The following is a 20,096-nucleotide window of genomic DNA, read 5'->3' as shown; positions in this document are numbered from 1 at the left end:
TGCCTTATGTTGAATCAAACCAATAGTCCATGTTGCTCACTATTGTCTCTGCAGAGTTTTCAGATAGGAAGTCTTTCCCAGCCTTACCTGGGATTGAACTTGGGACCTTCTACTTGCATAGCAAATTCTCTACCACTGAGCTATGGCCCTTGCCATAATATGTGCCCTTCACAATTCACATAGTAGTGATGTATATCATATGGCCAGACCCATCTGTTCCCTATGTTTTCCAAGTGTGATACAGCTTCCCTCACCACACAGATACACACCTTTCAGTGGAAGCTACCAACATTCACGTTAATTTTCTTCTTTCTCTTCCTTCTTAATTTAAATATATAGTCCCACAGCTGTGGACCGTCCTGTGGGTGAGCCATCCATTGCTGGTGGAAGGACCTTCACTGGGCTCTCACAAGCCAGCACCAGTTTTTTGTTGCTGTTTTTAGATTTGGGGTATCTCATGGGAAATGTTATTCAGTGAAAGCAGGGTGAGTGGGATAAGGAAAAATAGCATTTAAAAAGTAGGGGGGAAATAGGCTGACAGTTCCAAAATGGAGAGGATGGGCCAAATCATTCCCTCCCAGGTGTTATATCAATATTCTGAGGTAAAGAAGCAGTGGGTGATCCCCATTTCTGACAGTCTGAGTTATAACTAGGGATGGGTGATTGTGTCCATTTTGGTTTCTCTCATTTTTCCAGTCCTTAGTTCAGTTCTCCACATCCGTTTGCTTTCTATTTATCTTTTAAAATAGTCCTCAGGAAACTTTGTCAACATTTTAGTGCGAATTTCTCCTAGTATGCACATTTTTTGCAAAGCAATTTCCACAAATATGTTACATTTACCTAGTGGTTGGAAGGTATGGAACCCTCAACATGCAAAGTCCATCTTCAGAAGGTGTGAAATCATCTTCCTCTGGTTGTGGATAATGCCCGGAAGGGCTAGATGTGGGGTTATTCCGTGCACATTTAAAAACCTGATCATCTTGCCTGTTGAAGAGTTCTATAGCGGGGATACAGGTGGCACTATGGTCTAAACCACTGAGCCTCTTGGGCTTGCCAATCGAAAGGTTGGTGGTTCGAATCGGCACGACAGGGTGCGCTCCTGTTGCTCTGTCCCAGCTTCTGCCAAACTAGCAGTTTGAAAGCACACCAGTGCGAGTAGATAAATAGGTACTGCTGTGGTAGGAAGATAAGTGGTGTTTCCGTGCTCTCTGGCTTCCATCACAATGTTCCGTTGTGCCAAAAGTGGTTTAGTCATGCTGGCCACATGACCCGGAAAGCTGTCTGCAGACAAATGCCGGCTCCCTCAGCCTGAACGCCAGATAAGTGCCACACCCCATAGTCACCTTTGACTGAACTTAACCATCCAGGGGTCATTCTTTCGCTTGGACTACTGCAATGTGCTGTATGTGGGGCTACCTTTGAAGGTGACTCGGAAACTACAACTAATCCAGAATGTGGCAGCTAGACTGGTGACTGGGAGCGGCCGCCGAGACCACATAACACCGGTCTTGAAAGACCTACATTGTCTCCCAGTACGTTTCCGGGCACAATTCAAAGTGTTGGTGCTGACCTTTAAAGCCCTAAATGGCCTCTGCCCAGTATACCTGAAGGAGCGTCTCCACCCCCATCGTTCTGCCCAGACACTGAGGTACAGTGCCGAGGGCCTTCTGGCGGTTCCCTCATTGTGACAGGGAATCAGGCAGAGGGCTTTCTCGGTAGTGGCACCTGCCCTGTGGAACGCCCTCCTATCAAATGTCAAAGAGAAAAAGAACTACAGGACTTTTAGAAGACATCTGAAGGCAGCTCTGTTTAGGGAAGCTTTTAATGTTTAATAGATTATTGTATTTTAGTATTCTGTTGGAAGCCGCCCAGAGTGGCTGGGGAAACCCAGCCAGATGGGCAGGGTATAAATAATTTTTTATTATTATTATTATTATTATTATTATTATTATTATTATTATTATTAACATTTGCCTTATAGAACTTGTTTACCACAGTGTTTTGAGATTTTCAATGAAGGAATTGACCAATTGTGGATTTGGGAGTAGTTCTTTTTCTCCTTACAGACCACGTTCGATATAACAAGTTATGCAATGAATATTATCAGATGCTATGGTAATGTAAAATTAACCTGAGAGGATGTGTACCCACCAAAACAGACCTATATACAGTAAAGAGCATGCATGGTACAGTTAACCCTCCTCTTAAAATCAACGGTGCACAAAAGACATTCAAATGAGTTACAAATATTTGAGAGTGATAAAAAGACCACTCACAAAATGAAAGTCTGTTTGCAGGCATCGAGGTTGTGCATTGAGGTGATTTGAATATTAATTGGATTTTGTTTGATCATTTGCATGCTTATCAGTGGAGGTAAAAGACTCTGAAGCACTCAAGCAGCTCACAGGCACGCAACTCAAACCTGTAAAACTTTGTTCTCACTGTGAAATAAAACATTCTAGGACTAGGTGATTACAGGCAAATGAAAGGCAGAGCAGAGTAGGGGCTAACGGTAGCTTGAGACAGAGTATAAAATGGCCTTTTGCACTCTAAAATTTTATATATAATGCCCATCCCCACCATTACCTAGTATTGATTTTATTTCTGAAACAACCCTAACATCAACAGATACTGGAAACTCTTGCAAACTTTCACAAGCTGCTCTTCTATTGGACAGAATAAACATTTGAGTTTTTCCGTCCTCACTGCATCATGTGTCATGTCAATGTCATTTCCCCCCTCAAATGGGGAGGCACAAAATATGCGTTTAATCTTTTTTTTAAAAAAAGAAACAAAAGTATGCTAACACTTTTAACTATAAAATGCAGAGACTTTTTAATTGGATTCACTTGCAATGCATACAGGGCTATCCAGAAAAAGTCCAGGTGTTTCCTCTTGGTAGGTTCTAAGAAATACTGCTGGGGCCCACCATAATCTGTGTGCATAGCACCACTACAGTGCCCCTTTCCACCAAGACAACTGTCCATACTTTTGTACATAGCTGCTTTCTTCCTTAAAGCTACATTCCATGACATTTAGAAGCTGGCACAGAGTGCCAAGAAGTCCCCAGAACTGAGAACTGGAGGGGTGCTAAAGCAGAAAAGTATGATATTCAAGGTTCACACATGAGACATCACGAACCCAAAGAAAATTATTTTATTCAGAATGAGGGATATAAAAATGTGAGAACAAAAGGGGGGGAACCATATGCACAAGCGCAATTCATCACTTCTTTTTGAGAATGTCATTTCAGATATTTTCTGGCATCACCTGCTTTGTCATAACAAGGAACACTTTATGTGACGACAGAAAAAGGATTTCCATTTTCTAGAATGATTTCCTGCAACCTAGAAACATTGGGGAACCCTGTGAAGAGTAGCAATAGAGAATGCTCTTTCACCTTCACAACAGGGTCCTGGCAGTAGAGAGAACGAATAGTCTCTCTCTGGCTGTGCCTTGCCTCTGTGGGACTACTTTAAGACACAAAGGTCCCTCTCTTCATCCCATCACAGCAGGGAATTATGGTACTCCCTAGCTACATCAGGTTGGGCCCTCCATTCAGACTCAGTTCACCTCCCAAAAGGCTATTTCCAGACCACTGAAGCTATTCATTTCAATGGAATTAGGGTTTTCCACACCGTTTCATACTAGGGTTGCCATATTTCAAAAAGTGAAAATCCGGACACAAAAGTTGTTGAGCTTTAGTTGTTGAGCTGGGGTGGGGGGAGAGTTGTTGTGTTTTTTGTGATGTTCTTGAGCTACTTTTCAGGGAAATCAGCAAAAATGAGACTGTCGACATGGGTTGCCAATTTCCATCCGGACACTGTAGTATTCAGGGAAATTCTGGACATATGGCAACTCTGCTTCACACCAAATATAAATCACACTCCCAGTTCAGATTTCCTAGCCAACTGATTCTTTCACATGGCTGAGAAACTCCTCCCCTCTATCATGTACTTAATGTAACTCAGGGAGGGTCTGAGTGATGTGATTTTTAAGCTCAAAATACAGGGAGGGGGAGAAGTGTGCATCAATGGGGCAATATCCAATTTGCAGGAAAGCTGGTCCACTGGGGCTACTGGAGCACAGCCCTTCCACTGAAAATGTCTATTATTATTATTATTATTATTATTCAAATTTCCTCCTGAAAATCTCAAAGCTACACATTATTTCCTGTCCCACACACATTTTACACTTCTTTGAATTTATACCGGTAGGTGCATTTCTGTCCATCGTCTGTTCTCTGGCCAATCAGCTCTCTGGACTGCTCTTGTTTGTTTAGTCGTTTAGTCGTGTCCGACTCTTCGTGACCCCATGGACCATAGCACGCCAGGCACTCCTGTCTTGCACTGCCTCCCGCAGTTTGGTCAAACTCATGTTCGTAGCTTCGAGAACACTATCCAACCATCTTGTCCTCTGTCGTCCCCTTCTCCTAGTGCCCTCAATCTTTCCCAACATCAGGGTCTTTTCCAAGGATTCTTCTCTTCTCATGAGGTGGCCAAAGTATTGGAGCCTCAGCTTCACGATCCGTCCTTCCAGGGAGCACTCAGGGCTGATTTCCTTAAGAATGGATAGGTTTGATCTTCTTGCAGTCCATGGGACTCTCAAGAGTCTCCTCCAGCACCATAATTCAAAAGCATCAATTCTTCGGCGATCAGCCTTCTTTATGGTCCAACTCTCTTTATGGACTGCTCAGCAAAGCCTAATACAGTGGTACCTCAGGTTGAGAACTTAATTCGCTCTGGAGCTCCGTTCTTAACCTGAGGTACCACTTTAGCTAATCATGGGACCTCCCGCTGCCACCACACTGCCAGTGTGCGATTTCTGTTCTCATCCTGAGGTAAAGTTCTTAGCCTGAGGTACTACTTCCGGGTTAACGGAGTCTGTAAACTGAGGTGTTTGTAACCCGAAGTACCACTGTACAAAGGTACAGCTACAGCAAAGAGATCCCTCTCACCATGAACACTTCCCCCATTCTCTTAGAATGGCAATGGTGCCCAGAGGTGCCAAAACAGAGTTCCGGTGAATTCTGGCTGAAAAAAGCCCTGCCTATGCCATTTTCCTTTTCTTGGGAGAAAAGCAATGACAAACCTAGACAGCATCTTAAAAAGCAGAGACATCACCTTGCCGACAAAGGACTGCAAGAAGATCAAACCTATCCATTCTTAAGGAAATCAGCCCTGAGTGCTCACTGGAAGGACAGATCCTGAAGCTGAGGCTCCAATACTTTGGCCACCTCATGAGAAGAGAAGACTCCCTGGAAAAGACCCTGATGTTGGGAAAGATGGAGGGCACAAGAAGAAGGGGACGACAGAGGATGAGATGGTTGGACAGGGTCCTCGAAGCTACCCACATGAATCTGACCAAACTGAGGGAAGCAGTGGAAGATAGGAGTGCCTGGCGTGCTCTGGTTCATGGGGGTCACGAAGAGTTGGACACGACTAAACAACAACAACTTGCCATTTATGGTTCTGAAGGCTGAAACCAGCCCTCTACAATATGCCTGCTGGCAAACTGGGAACCAGAAGATCTTTGAGTACTGGTGCAATATGCTCCAATATGCTCTAGATTTTCCTGTTAACAAACAGCCTTGTAACTACAAATGACACCTGCACATCTTTCTGCAGCACCAGAGATCTCTTAACACATTTGAAGTATTCGCCTGATCCTTGAGGATCTTTTAGAAGGAGTGCAACCTCATCCACAGTAGGCCAGCCCCCCCCCATTTTTTGACCTGCTGTACTGTCATTTTTGTGTGTGTGGTTTTTATATATATATAGCACTTCATGCTATTCTAGGCACTACAGTCACACTGCTAGGGAATAGTGCAGTTTTATGCATAGGCAGAAATGCTTCATACACACTCTGAGCACTAGAGCGGAGGCAAAATGGCACTACTCCTTAAGCAGGGTGACTGCGTTGTAGTGAGTTGGCTGAGTCAATCTAATTAAACCCAAGTTGGCTCAGACAAAATGAGTTTGCGATGAGAGTACGGCAGGCAGACCCAAATATCACAAAGAGGATCTTGTTGTCTGGGGCCTTCAGCAATATGGCACAGATAATAATTATTGAAATAAAACTCTGAGCCCTTTAATGGTTGTCTGCAGTGATTCAAGAATAAGCAGCCTATTGCAGGCAGAGGGCCTTCCAACAGGTTAACAAGTTCTTCACTGACAGAACAATTCCACTTTTGCCCCATTGGCTTAGTGGTTCTCCCTTCCTACAGTGTCTCAGGGAGAATATCTCTCTCCCGTGGAACACACTTCAAAGAAGCTTTTGATACAGCTCCATTTCAATATGAAAAGAACAGGAGACCTGTTCTCTGGAGACCCTGAATGGGCCCTGGTTTATTTCATGTGATAATCTCAGCATGGGGCTTAAAAGGGGAAAGAGGGAGGGTTTTTTAAAGGTTAATCGCAAACTGACTGTTGCATTCACTGCAGGAATGGCAGATTGATGGTCACCATTAATCACTGACCACAGGGGTAGAGGTAACGTGGAAACGTGGGGGGGGGGGAACGGGTGAGGTTGAAGAATGCAGGGCAAGGGTGCCTAGGCGCGAGCCAGGGTCCAATCAGCAAAGAAGCTCAGCTGTAGCTGATGGTGAGCCACGTGGCCTCCACACCTGCTCTCTGCTGGAAGTTCTGGGACTTTGGAGCAACATGTTTTTCATGGGTGGGGAGGGGGATCTGCGTACATCAGCAATATGAAGTTGTATGTACACAGCCATGAAAAGAAAGGCAGAAGGAAAGTATACACAAAGTTCTTTCTGCATGCACACACACATTTATTTGCATTATTACCGTACTATATTGGGACAAATCTTAGAGCCGTAGGCTTCCGTTTGGGAGGCAGGCTTTACTCAGCAAATGCAGGGCTTTGCTAGAAGAAAAGGCAGAGGGGGGATAAAAGAGAGAACTTCATATATGGAAATCTTAATACATGGGGAATGAAAGCACTTGATTGGGAATGGCAGTTTTGTTGTATTTGTCGGCATTTGGGCCATTTCTCATCATTGAATTAAACCCTGATGGAATTGTGTTTGTGTGAAAACAATAAAAGCAATAAAAGCCCACCCAAGTTAGGCCTCTGATTCAACATTTTCCAATCAGCTAATAACAGGTTTTCTATGCTTCTGACCCAAATTAATATTTGGTGTAATGGGGAGTGAAATATCCTGCCAACATGACAGATAGAAACACACACACACACACACTGTGTGTGTGTGTGTGTGTGTGTGTGTGTGTAATATTTCCTAGTACAACACTAGGTGGTCAGATCCAGACAGGCTTGCCCCATTTACTATGTATGAGGTTGCCAAACTCACTGAAGAACTAGCCTATGGTCTATCATCAACTGCAGACCAAATCATTTCATCTTTTATTTCGTCCCCATGTTAAAGCACATCACTTCATTTACAGCTTTTATTTTCCTGAATTTTGACTATTAGATATCCAAGAACTTGCAGAATGATGTATTTACAGAAAAACTCTTAGTTGCTTTATGAGGTGTGTGTACATTAAATGCATATATGTATATATATGCAAATGGGACATGTTACAGTTTTGCGCTTAGAAAGAAACCCAGCTTGCGCCCTCTTTTCACAAAACATTTGACAGATATACTTATCATGATTCAAATACTGATTGCAGTCATCTATCTTGCTGTATTGTTAAAGAGCTACATATAGGTTTGTGATGTTCCAGCCAATCAGCTTCAGCTTATTTCTTCTGATCTTGAGCAGGGAATTGTACATCTATAGAAAATATGGCTAATAGTATTCTTGCACAGCATCCTGACTGTTTGAGCTATTTACCCGGAAGCTGTACGCCGGCTCCCTCGGCCAATAAAGCGAGATGAGCGCCGCAACCCAAGAGTCGTCCGTGACTGGACCCAATGCCTTACATTCCAAAGGTTGTCCTTTACATTATGAAATGAGACGAAAGCCCTGTTCAGGCAGTCACGAATATGGTACCCATGGGGGGGGGTCACGGGTCTGCAAGCACTGTCCCCCACCCCTTTCTTCCCCAATCCTTCCACACTGAGCAGGAACGTCCCAAGAGGGTTTGTACGCACATTTGGCTGGAAACAGTTAAATACCTCCCCATGATTACAAAGCCTGCATGATCAGAGCTCCTAAACATGGGGAGGACCATAACAAATTCAGGTGGATGTGCTACAACTGCCTTCTCACCTTCCCACTCAATGCAGGTAGGTCGCGATGGAGAAGATGCTGAACATGGCCCCACAGATCCAGTTAACAAACACCTGAATGGGACTTACGGTGTTTCCTTAGCAGCAACAAGGATAGGTTCTGAGCCAAAGGTAATGGCCAAAGGTGAAACTCTGGAGGTGGGAGATTGCATCTATTTCCTCTTGCTGAAGTAAATGCAGTGCTTGTTAAAGCTGTGAATGTTTCATAAAACTGTCAGTTTATATACAGACAAAGCACAACCCCCCCCCAAATGATAACAGCACAAGAAGGTTCCTTTTTCCTGTTCCTTAACTCATTTGTATAATTTGTTATAGGCTCAAATAATTGCAAGTTGCCTTCAAAACCCTTGTGACTTGGAAAGACCAGCTATATAGAGAGCAGGAGTTTGGATCACTCTCTGTACCTGACTGTAACTCAGATGTCAAGGAAATAAGCAGCTATCCTATTTTTAAAAGACATCTGTTTAGGGGCAGCCCTGTTTAGGGACGTTTTTAATATTTAATGCTGTATTGTTTTTAACACTCGATTGGGAGCCGCCCAGAGTGGCTGGGGAAACTCAGCCAGATGGGCAGGGTATAAATAATAAATTTATTATTATTATTATTATTATTATTATTATTATTATTACGGTATTATTATTATTACTCCCCTCTGAAAAAATGTATGTTCACTATAAAAATTTCAGCATAGTGGATACAGCAAAAGAAATAAATTAAAATTATAAACACAACCAACTACAATAGAAAACACATTAATGAGCAGCATATTGCTTAAAGCTAGGTACAGTACAGTATTAGAAATCAGCAAGTGCTTGATTGAATAAATAACTCTTCAAGAAACACTGAAACATACCTAGGGTTGGCACCCAAGACACTTAAAGGAGGAGGCAGTTCCAAAGACCGGGTGCTATAATGGAAAGGACCCTTCCCAGGAGGGCCTGCTCTGTACATTTCAGTGACTGAGGAGGTCTCTGTGGAGAAGGTGCTCTTTTTGGTAACTGGTTCCCAAGTTGTTTAGCGCCTTATATATCAGGATCCTTACACTAAACCAATTCTCAGATTGATTTAACCTGTCCCTATTCCCAGGGAACTCTGGGCAGTGTTGCTCTTTAAGAAGTTGTCTCCTAACAACTCTCGGCACCCTTATCAAACTTCAGTTCATGGGATTCTTTGGGGGAAGTCATGCCTGTTTGAAGTTGTGGGATACTGCTTTAAAAGCGTAGTGCAGATGGGCCCTTACTTACCTTTACAGCACTCATGCAACATAACAATAAACAGCTGGCAGACCCACCAGAAATCTGATCAAATACTTGAACATTTAAGGGGCTCTTTATTGCTTGCTCTGTATCACTCAGGATGCCCCCTCCCAATGCTAGCTTCCTTTTCCCCTTCAAATCAAATAGCTGGGAGGTCAAATGACGACCCATAGCAAACTGCATGAGCTGCCGTGCTCCCCGTTGAGACTAGAGTTGCCAACAGCACCACAGTTGTTTTTCCAATAATGATCTTGATCATGTGTCCCCCAATTACTTCTGCCTATATGCCCTTTCATCCTATGCCATGTGCAACTTTCTCTCGCTATTGCAGCTCACATTTGCCAAATGACAGGTCACCTCAACACCCTCTGCTCTTCACACACACACACAATCTCTCCGCCCATTGCCATTCTCCCAGTCTTCTCGCTATAGAGTTTATTTACAAGGAGTGGGACAGGATAATGGGGGCACACAATGAAGATAATGAGGTGCAAAAGGCCTCCGCAGTGGCCTCCACAAAAGGCTGCATTATGCCATGCTCTGGAGAAGAGGGGGCTGAAAAAGGGATGGAGGTGGGGGGAGGAGAGTGAGGGCACCACTTTGATCCATTTGGAAGAGAGACCGAGGGGAGGGAGGAGGAGCAAACAGGGAGGAGGGGCCCGACAACAAAACAACGCAAGAACTCTCCCAGCTGGGACACAAGTCAGAAGCTTCCCTTTATTTAGATGGATAGAGTCAGCCACAATGCGCACACTGACCCGCTCTCATTGTCCCAGAAGCTGCTCTGAACTCTTTCAAACCTTCCTCCCCTCGGAGCGATCTCCCTCCCACTCGCTTCGCTTATGCGTTCCCAGTTTGTGAAAAGGGAAAGAAAGAAAGAAAGAAAGAAAGAAAGAAAGAAAGAAAGAAAGAAAGAAAGAAAGAAAGAAAGAAAGAAAGTGATATATGATCTATAATAACTTTTGGCGTATGAAGGGGAGATGGAAAGCTCTGATGATGTCAGGGGAAGTTGAGAACCAATCAAGACAAGGAAAGCCCTCATGAACTAGCCAGAAGCCTTTCTGGAAAAGGAGAGGATTTGACTAAGGGTGAAGGCATGACTTTTAAGACATATACCTGATGCCAATTGCGCTAATTTGTTGGCGGAGTAGCTGAATCTATCAATCTAAGTTTCTCCCAATTTTTCATTTTTCAATTATTAATTTCAGTTCTCCACATTTCTGCATCAGTTCACTTTTTTTTTAAAGGAAGGACTCATGAAAATTTGTCAGTATTTTAACGGATAGCATTTAAACCTTGGGGTCCCTTCCAACTCTACAATTCTATGATTCTATAATGTACATTTGACTCTAATATATATTTGTTTAAGCAATTTCCCCCAATACAATGTAATTTTAATGTTTTCCCTAATATATGCATGTTTATGTACACTTCCCCCTAATATACACATATTTGGACCCGTTTCTTGATTGGTGAACTGCATTGCAAAATTCAAAGAAATGCGAATCTTGAAAGCTAGCTGTGTTTTGACCTCAGATACACACATCCTGTAACAACACGGTGATATATGAAGCCGTCTTTTAAAAGTTTATTTGAAAGTATCAAAGGGATATTCATCACAGTACTTGCTTCAACTTTTCCCCCTGAAGGATGGGGTGGCTCAAGAACCTGGCACCATATAAAACATTGCCCAGCCTATAACCCTCTTTCTGTTGGCTAAAGGCAGAAGGGAGGCAACAGAGGCATTTTCTCAGCCGATCTCTCTCCTGGCAGTTATAATGAAGAAAGTAACAACAGTGTTTATGAGTTGTGGCTGTTTGCTCTCAGCGAAGGCTGTGATTGCAAGACAACTTCCGGCAAGAAGGGATTAGCGTATGACTTGTTGCCTGTTCCCTTCCTTGTGTTGCGTAGAGCTGCAGCAAGGCTGTTAACAGTGGAAGGGAACAGTGGTAGCAAACTGGGGGCTGGCAGGTTCTCAGTTCCACAGCGCAACTAAAATTACCAACAAAAGCAATGTGTTGGTCCTTGCCCATACATCTTTTTCTAACCAAACACCTGTTTTAAGATAGATTGTGGCTGTGTATGTACACACAATGCACTCAAAACACATTTTCCTCCAAAGAATTCACCCCTCACAGAACCACAATTCCCAGCATTATTAAAATACTACAATTCCCAGGATTGTATGGGGGGAGCGCTTTAAATTTATCGTGTGTATGTAGCCTGTGTCTACTATGTTTCAAGCCCCCCCCCCCCAAAAAAAATCACAGATGCTGATGATAAAATTTGAGTTTTCACAGAAATCAGGACATTTTGATTACACAGGTGGAACCAAAAAGGATAAGAAGCATGGAGTGAAGAAGGAGAAGGGAGGACAAGGAAATGGGCTCTTAGGTCACCTCCAAATTCCGTATTTTGTGGGAGGGATTCAGTTGCATCCTGAAATTTAAGTTGATGCAATTTAAGTAGATTAAAGCACTCTGGTGCAACCATTCCACCTTTTTTAAAAAAAGACTTTTTGCAGTTAGGAAAGTGATGAGGAAATAAAGTGTGAGAAAAATGACTGATTAACTCATAGGAACAAGCAAATCCGGATGAAATCTGGATGGTTGCTCATTGCTCATAAGCTCCTTGCAGACAAATGAGAATGAATGATTAATTCAGACTGGGCATTGCTTGATCTCCTCACGAGCTTTGTGCAACGAAATCAGGATCAATGCTCAATAAATAGGTCATCTGAAAGAGTCCCAAACCTTGAAAACCTTGAGAACCCCAAACCTTGACCATTGCAACCCTGTTCCAGGACCCAATAAGCAATGTAGTTTCAAATTTTTGATCTGCAAACCATGAGGGATAGGAATTTGTCCTTAAAATTCCCAATTTAAAATTGGGACTTTAAAAGTCCCAACAACCACACGTAGGCGATGGAGCAGGCCCCATGGCTTATTTCCTACAGATTGTACCCTTTCCTACTGGACCCGGCTTGCAGCACTGGGTCATCTATGAATGACTGCTGCAGTTCTGGCATTGGGAATGAGACATGGCAGTAGGAAGTGGGAGGGCGGTGCTCACCTGGCCTCTGGCCAGTTGTGTTGCTGCTGCTTATCAGGAGGGGGAGGAAAGGCAAGGCAAGGCAGTAGGGAGGTTGGTACGCTGCAAACGCATCAGCAGATTGGCTCTGCCAATGTGTTTGCCCTGCACCCACCTCACTCCTGCCCCTCCCCTCCACCTGCCAAGGAGAAGCAGCATGACTGACCAGAGGTCAGGTGAGCACCACAGACCCACCATGTCTGCTACTGGGGCCTGGTTAGCAGCAGAACAGAGCAGATCCATAGCTTCCTTTTCACAATCTGCTGGCAAGGATACTGGATGAGGGATTTGAAGAAATTGTTTTCCAGGGGAAAGGACTCACGAGCCTTGTCCAAGGGTCAAGACATAATGGCCTGGTTCTCTAACAAACCTTGGCTACAGCTAGTGGTTGGAGAGGAGAGAACTAAAGCACAGATCCTGGTTCAGAGGTCACACTAAGCCAACTTAGTAGTTCGTTCACCATGGCATAGGAGTAGAAAGAACCAGGGAAAACCCATGCAGTTGTGAGCTTCTCTGCAGAAGCCTATGTATCCACACTGTCCCAGTCAGTAAGCCAGGGTGTGACTTGCCATGCTATGGCCAACCAAGCCATAGTCTGTGAACCATGCAAACAAAAAAAAATGTGTATTTGCCCAATTATTTATTTTAGTTAATATCCTCATCCTTGTTAAAGTCTTAGATTATTATTAGTTTAATCCCTATTTTCCCCCAGATTGCCCCCCAGTTGGGACCGCTGTTCTTTCCACCGTCCTAGATCCACCGAGTTCAACTTTGCAACTAACTGGTTAGCTCCAGCAAACCAACAAACCTGCAGACTTCCAAGAGGGGACTGACCTGAAGCCTACAGGCCATTTCCAGGACCCCTTTGAAGTCTTCAATTTGCAGATTGCAGCCTAGATTATCAAAATACTGTTGGCTTGGGGAGAAAAGGGGAAGCCTGGACTACAGCTAGCCTCTCATTGAGCTTCTGACAAGTACGGTACTCACTTTCTCCTCTTACTTGAACTGGAACAGTATAGCTAAGGAAAAAGCAGAATTTACAAATGGCCAGCCTGAGAATAGTGTTACTAGTTTAAATGTTGTGAAGTCTGTATTGGTATCAGCTTGGTTTTGAGTTTCTACAGAACCATTAAATGCAAGAACATTTCGAGAATTGCTTTTTATTGCCAGTGTATGCGGCAATTGTACACACCGAAACATGCCCTCTGATGAAGCCAGAGGCAAGACATGTCTTACACAAGGTATCCTGACAAAGCTTTGATGCTTATTCACTTGAAAGGCTCCTAAATAACCTCTGGGTGCAAATGAAATTGCCTACTCATCAGTCCTATATGCTTATTTCCAGTAAACTAAGAGCCAGGTTCTGACACCAATTTAAATGGAACTGAACAGGAATAAAAGCACAACATAGGAAAATAAGATGAGATATCACAACACAAAGACCTTGTCCCAGGCTCCCCTTCACTAACAACTATTATCTTGGTTTTATTATATATTTCTCTGCCTTATAATCAAGTGAAATGAAATATGTCCAATCATGATCTAGATTCTGAAGGTTGAAAGTTTGCGACAGAAATTAGACCCAAAGCCACTCTTCAATGGCACAGTATCCCTATAAAATAGTCATTGGACTATTTCTGGCTCAATAGCATAATTAGTAATTAAGGTGGCATACAGTGGCTGTTTTTCTTGTGTAGTCTCACAAAAATAATGTTTCCCTTTTCCATTTAATAAAGCAAATGTAGAGTACTGGTAGATGCCATCCATAATAATTGAGGTCATTGTTGTAAATTTTTCATCAGAAGTGGTATGAAGTGTATATATCTAAGCACTTGAACACAAAAATGCTGTCCCGCTCAACAAAGCTTTAATATATGCTTTGCCATGCAAATATTAAAAGCACTAGTTAAGAAAGTAATTGTGCTATGTATTTGGTCTTTATCTCTGATGGGGGCCCTAGGGAGAGACTGATGCCAGCAGGTACGTTCTGCACCCATTTTCTCAGTATAAACGGTACAGTTTTCTATCACACAAGTATTTTACCTATACAAACACCGTAAACTTCTTTTTTTACTCCAAGAAAAGTTGGGTAAACATGAACAGTGAATTACTTACTTTGGTAAATTTGGCGTCTCTGAATAGGATAGACCAGGCATCCCCAAACTGTGGCCCTCCAGATGTTTTGGCCTAAAGCTCCCATGATCCCTAGCTAACGGGACCAGTGGTCGGGGAAGATGGGAATTGTAGTCCAAAACATCTGGAGGGCCGAAGTTTGGGGATGTCTGGGATAGACATTAAGAGCCTAAAATCCCTTCTAATGCTGTGTGTATATGTGCAACAGAGATAGCTTACAGACCACTTACTAGCATTAAGGCTACATATAGCAATGTTAAGTAATCCATGACCAAATTTGAGGATCATACTAAACTAGGAGTGGAGAACCTGAGACCCTCTATATGCTAATGAATTAAAACTTCCATCCTCCCTGACCATTGGCCATGCTCACTAGGGCCGGTGGGAGTTGGAATCCAACAATATCTGGTGGGCCACAGATTCTCCACCCTCGGGTTTAGCATGACATGATTGAGCATAGCCTCCCCCAGGTCTCCAGGTTCAGAATCTTCCACTTCTACATTTAATTAATCACAGCTTCCCGAGCACCTAAAACCACAATTTTAAAGTTTCCCTCTGGCAATTAACTATAGTTAAGTGTTGATGAGTTTGACACACTGGACAACACAACAAACTGTGGTTAAGGAAAAGCTTTCCACACCCTGGCTGCATAGGAAAGGAGGGAAGTATACAAGCAGAAGCTAGGCTCATTAAGTGACAATGAACCATGGTTCAATGTGACATCTGAACCCAGATTACAAATATGAATCTAAACAGAGGCAAACACAGTATTAATCTGCCTCTGTAGCTTTCCCTTTCCCACATCCAGGAGAACAGAATAAGACAGCTATGATAACTAAGGCTATTTATAAATAGATTTTATTTATAAAGTTGATTTACATAAAATAGGATACTCTTTAAAAACTGCATATATACATCTCAACAAATCCTAACAAGTGCATACAAAAATACCTTCAATACATTAAAAATAAAACTTCAGGGTTGTTTTTCTCCAGAGAATTGAACCTTCACACCAGACCCCAAAACAAAATACAAAGTCTTGGACATCATATGCAACACAAACAGTTTTACACTCCTTTAGCATAAAATGTTAGGAAACTTTACCTAAGTTGTATAAGGTCTCAAAACGTCCTAGCTGGCAGTGTTAAGAAGTCAAGGGTGCAACAGACTTCTACAAATATTTCCTCTCCAATTGCAATTTCTAGAGATTTTTGTACAAAAATAAGTCTTCATATCAACAGTGTTCACACAGGCAGTTCAAGTTACATGTATAAAGTTAATTTCTGACATGGCAATAGTCCCCTTCCCATTCAGAAAAAAGGAAGCATCAAGTTTTAATTATTTCACCCCTTCCCATATAAAAAGTATGCACGTATTAAATGTGGAAGCCCAGTAATCTCCATCTGCCACTGGAATCAGAAATAAGCTTTTTCATTGGTAATTCAAGAACTCAAGAGGGGCCACCATATACTACTGTACAACAGCAGGTATAATCTTTGGCCCCTATTACCTATTTACATAATTGCACTTTTTTAAAAAGAAAGAAAGATCACAAGCCACTAGTCTTTTGTTTCATGAAAGAACAATGTCAGATGTCACAAGGATCTGAGCGTTCGATATCCTTTGCAATGAGGCTCAAGGGAAGTAGGAAGCATGTTAAATTAAGGGTCCTTGTTGCTCTTCTGCTGCATCTTAACGGGTGCCTGGGACAATGAGGTACTGAAGTTCTACACAGCACTCTTTTCAGTGTTGCTACAAAAGAAAACAGAAAGGCCATTAGGAGCACATAACTGACAGATCCAGCGGGGCTGAGGGGAGCCATCCAGGGCTTTCTCCCCTGGTCACATAGCTAGACTAATCCATGCAGTGAACTCTTTTACGAGTTCCGTTAAAGCAATTCAGGATGTCCCATTGAACTCAGTGTGGCTTACTTTTGAATACACATATATAGGATTGCACTGTTGTTGTCTATTCTCCAAGCAAAATGTGAAATGAGTGAGAAATGAGTGTGTCATTTCTCAACACACTCTCCTCTATTTTGTCAAGAAAAGTGGTGTCTTCTAAATCTACCTTTTTCCTGCTTTCCTTAAGAAAATATAACTGGGCTTGTAAATGGCAGAATTCTGACCAATAATTTCTTGCATGTCCACCAGTATGTGAACGTACCTGTATGCAAATTTCACTGAAATCAATAGGCCCTACAAAGCTACAGTATTTAGAACTGGGGGGATTCAACTGCGATCCTATATCCACCCCTGGGAGATTGGAGTAAGCCACACTGAACTCTGTGGGCCTTACTTCAGAGTTGTACAGGGCTGCACTCTTAGTTATCCTGCAAGGCAAACTCACCCCAAAACATTTTAAACCTATATCTCTCTTCCTTCCAAATGAGAAACACAGGTAAGCAGCTGCTACAATGCAGCTGCCAACTCAAACAAAACTCAGGATGAGAAACAATTCAACTGCAAGCAGTATCCATCCTGAGATTTGAATGTTTATAAGTTATGTAAAACCACTGGCACACACCTTTGAAGTGAAGTTGATTTGGGTGGCCCTCCCCATTAAGAGAACCATATTCAATAGTGCATTTAAGACCACCAACTCCAAGCCCGTTTTTGTGGTAGCCCCATTCATTTCAATGGAACTTTAGCACCACTGAATTCCTTCTGCATTACCAGCTTCAGTCAATTTATTCCAGCCTTCACTGGAAACTTTCGGATGCAAGCAATATTAAAACATCTGAGTCATTCACATGACTGTCTTGACCTGCAGTGGCCCGTTTCAGTTAATCGGTGCCAACTTCCAGCCACACCAGTCAGTGATGGGCCCCTGCCACCCTGGCCAGATCAGCTTCAGATCACCTGTGTGATCATGTGCCAAAATCCCAATCCAGGTTGACAGGAGCGTGCTGCTGCAGCATGGGCATAACTGTCTAACCCTGGCTGACACAGCAATGCAGCAGGGGATTGTTTAAAAACACAGGTTGTGTGTGCTATGTGAAGAGTTTTTCTCTGAAACGACTCCATGAAAAGACTACAGCAAAGAATCATAGAAGTTGGAAGGGACCCTGGGGATCATCTAGTCCAACCCCCAGCAAGTCAGGAATATGGGGACCAAACCTGCAACCTTGGCATTAAGAACTTTCTGAACGGTTAAGAGCTGTTCAAAATCAGAAGGCGGTGGGCTCCTTCCTTGGAGGTTTTAAAGCAGAAGTTGGATAGCCACCAGTCCAGGATTATTGGACTAGATGACCCTTGGGGATACCTTCCAACCCCACTAGTCTACAAAGAAACATTGGCCCGCTTAGCACCTCCTCTCATGCAGCTATACCTACTGGGAAGCATGTCCCGCTGTGTCCGATGGGGCTCCCTCTCTGCCACTTACCTGAGAGCGAGCTCCCTCGACGGAGTCGGCGGTGGCGGCTGGGGGTCAGTAGCTGCCGAACCAGCTGGTGAAGTCGAGCAGCTCCTGCTCCTCGGGGCTGAGCGCCCCCTCGTAGCCGCTCTCGTCCGAGGAGTACGCCGAGCGCGGCGAGCCGGGCACCGAGCTGCCGTCGCGGCCGTCGAAGGAGGGCGAGGCGGAGGAATACGAGCTTCCGCTGCAGCCTCCTCCGCCCGCGCAGGCGGCGGCGGCGATGCGGCCGGGCTGCAGGAGCCTGTCCTGGAAGGCGGAGCTGACGGCGTCGTGCTCGTCGAGGAGCTGCTGCAGAGCCCTGATGTACTCGACGGCCGAGCGCAGCGTCTCCACCTTGCTCATCTTCTTGGCGGCGGCGCCGTTGGGCACGTGCTGGCGCAGCGTCTGGAAGCCCAGGTTGACCAGCTTGACGCGGTTCCTCTCGCGCTCGTTGCGCCGCGCCACAGCCGCGGCCCCGCCGACGCCCGCCTGGCCGGCCAGGCCCGGGAACGCCAAGCGCCGCTTGCAGCGCAGCAGCTCAGGCGAGCTGGAGCGCCGCTTGGCGCTTTTGCAGCGCGACGAGGAATGCGCAGCCGGGCCGGGTCCGCCTTTAGCAGCGCCCCATTGCGGAGGCTGCCCCGACGGAGAGGGTCCCGCCTGCAGCCGGATCGCCAACGAGGAGCCCGGGTGGGCGCCGCTGCCGCCCAAAGGGAAACCCTCGCCAGGCGCTTGTTGCATGGCCGTCGCGATCGCCCCGCCGTTCATCTTGGGGCATCGATGTTCCCGGCTCTCGGCCTCGGTGCCTTCGCTAAGATCCGGAGTTTGGCGCGCAAAATCGAAGCGGCGGCAGGCTCGAGTCGGCGTTCCCTTGGGACGCAAAGGTGAAGGCCGGCTGGGGTGGGAAGGCGCTGGACCCGGGCGCGCCCCGTCCCCGCTTTCCTTCCTTCCTCGCTTCGTTCCTCCCTCTTGCTCCTCGCGCGCTGCCCAGGCACCTCTGCAGCCAGCGCCTCGCCGCTCTGCCCCTTATCAACACGCGCTGCTGCCGCCACTCGCGGGCCCCCGGCAGCAGCACGCGACGCGGCGCGCGCCGCACACCCCGCGCGCAACCCCCTGCCGCCCGCTTGGCTCCCGAGCCGCCTCCCACCCAATGGGAAGCTCGCTTGGCAACTTCGCGCGCCCGGCGCGTGGCTCCCGGCCGAGGTTCCATAAACAAGCCCTCCTCCTCCTCGCGAGGCGCACGCGCTGCGCCTTATTTGCATCCCAAAGCGGCCCGGCCGGGGGCTGCGCGAGCACCTCGCCCAGCACCTGAGCGAGCAGCGCCTGGTCAGCAAGCTCTGTCCCCACACACACAACTTAAGGAACTTGGGAGTTCAGCTGCTAACATAAGTAGCGTCTGTATTGGGGGGGGGGGGCGTCTTAATATTGAGCCAGACCTAAGGTGCATGCACTTGACAGCTAGTTCCTAGGATTTCAGGGCCTGATGGGCAGGTGCTACAATGCACTTGGGGTGAGGTGTGCCTCAGTCTTCAGGATTTCAGTTGCATACCTATATATAAAAGTATAAGATGCCGCCTTATGCTGAATTAAACCTTTGATCCATGTTGGTTCAGTATTGTTTGCACTGACTGGCAGCAGCTCTGCAGGGTTTCGGGACAGGTTGCTTTCCTAGCCCTACCTGGAGATGCTGGGGATTGAGCTAGAGACCTTCTGCATGCAAAGTGGATTCTCTGCTACTGAGCCCTGCTGCATAAACTGGGCACCTACAACTTCAAATGTTTGAGGTTGTTTTCATTACTTTGGGCACCCCAGAGACCCAGATGGTGTGGGGAAATTTCATGGGTACAGCTGTTTGTCTTGAAAGGGCGTGATCCCATATTTCCACTCCATATGCTGATTACCATTTTGTCTTTTATAGGGGTGGGTGGGGGGGAAGACATGCAGAGTGCCAAAGCGTTTATATAACATTGATAACATTGAAGAGAAGAATCCTTGGAAAAGACCCTGATGTTG

General features: G+C 45.1%; 1 protein-coding gene across 1 annotated transcript; it reads right to left on the bottom strand.

Annotated features, from left to right (window-relative positions):
• Positions 1–15,165: 15,165 nt before the first annotated feature.
• ASCL2 (achaete-scute family bHLH transcription factor 2) lies at positions 15,166–18,851 on the bottom strand. The gene is made up of 2 exons (XM_035134659.2): positions 18,078–18,851; positions 15,166–16,445 (listed from the first exon to the last, which is right to left on the bottom strand). The coding sequence occupies exon 1, from the start codon at positions 18,849–18,851 to the stop codon at positions 18,123–18,125; it is 729 nt and encodes a 242-aa protein (XP_034990550.2). The 3' UTR covers positions 15,166–16,445; positions 18,078–18,122.
• Positions 18,852–20,096: the final 1,245 nt, after the last annotated feature.

Source organism: Zootoca vivipara, chromosome 1 (genome assembly GCF_963506605.1).
Source record: "Zootoca vivipara chromosome 1, rZooViv1.1, whole genome shotgun sequence".
NCBI lineage: Eukaryota > Metazoa > Chordata > Lepidosauria > Squamata > Lacertidae > Zootoca > Zootoca vivipara.
This window is presented reverse-complemented; position numbering and strand designations above follow the sequence as displayed.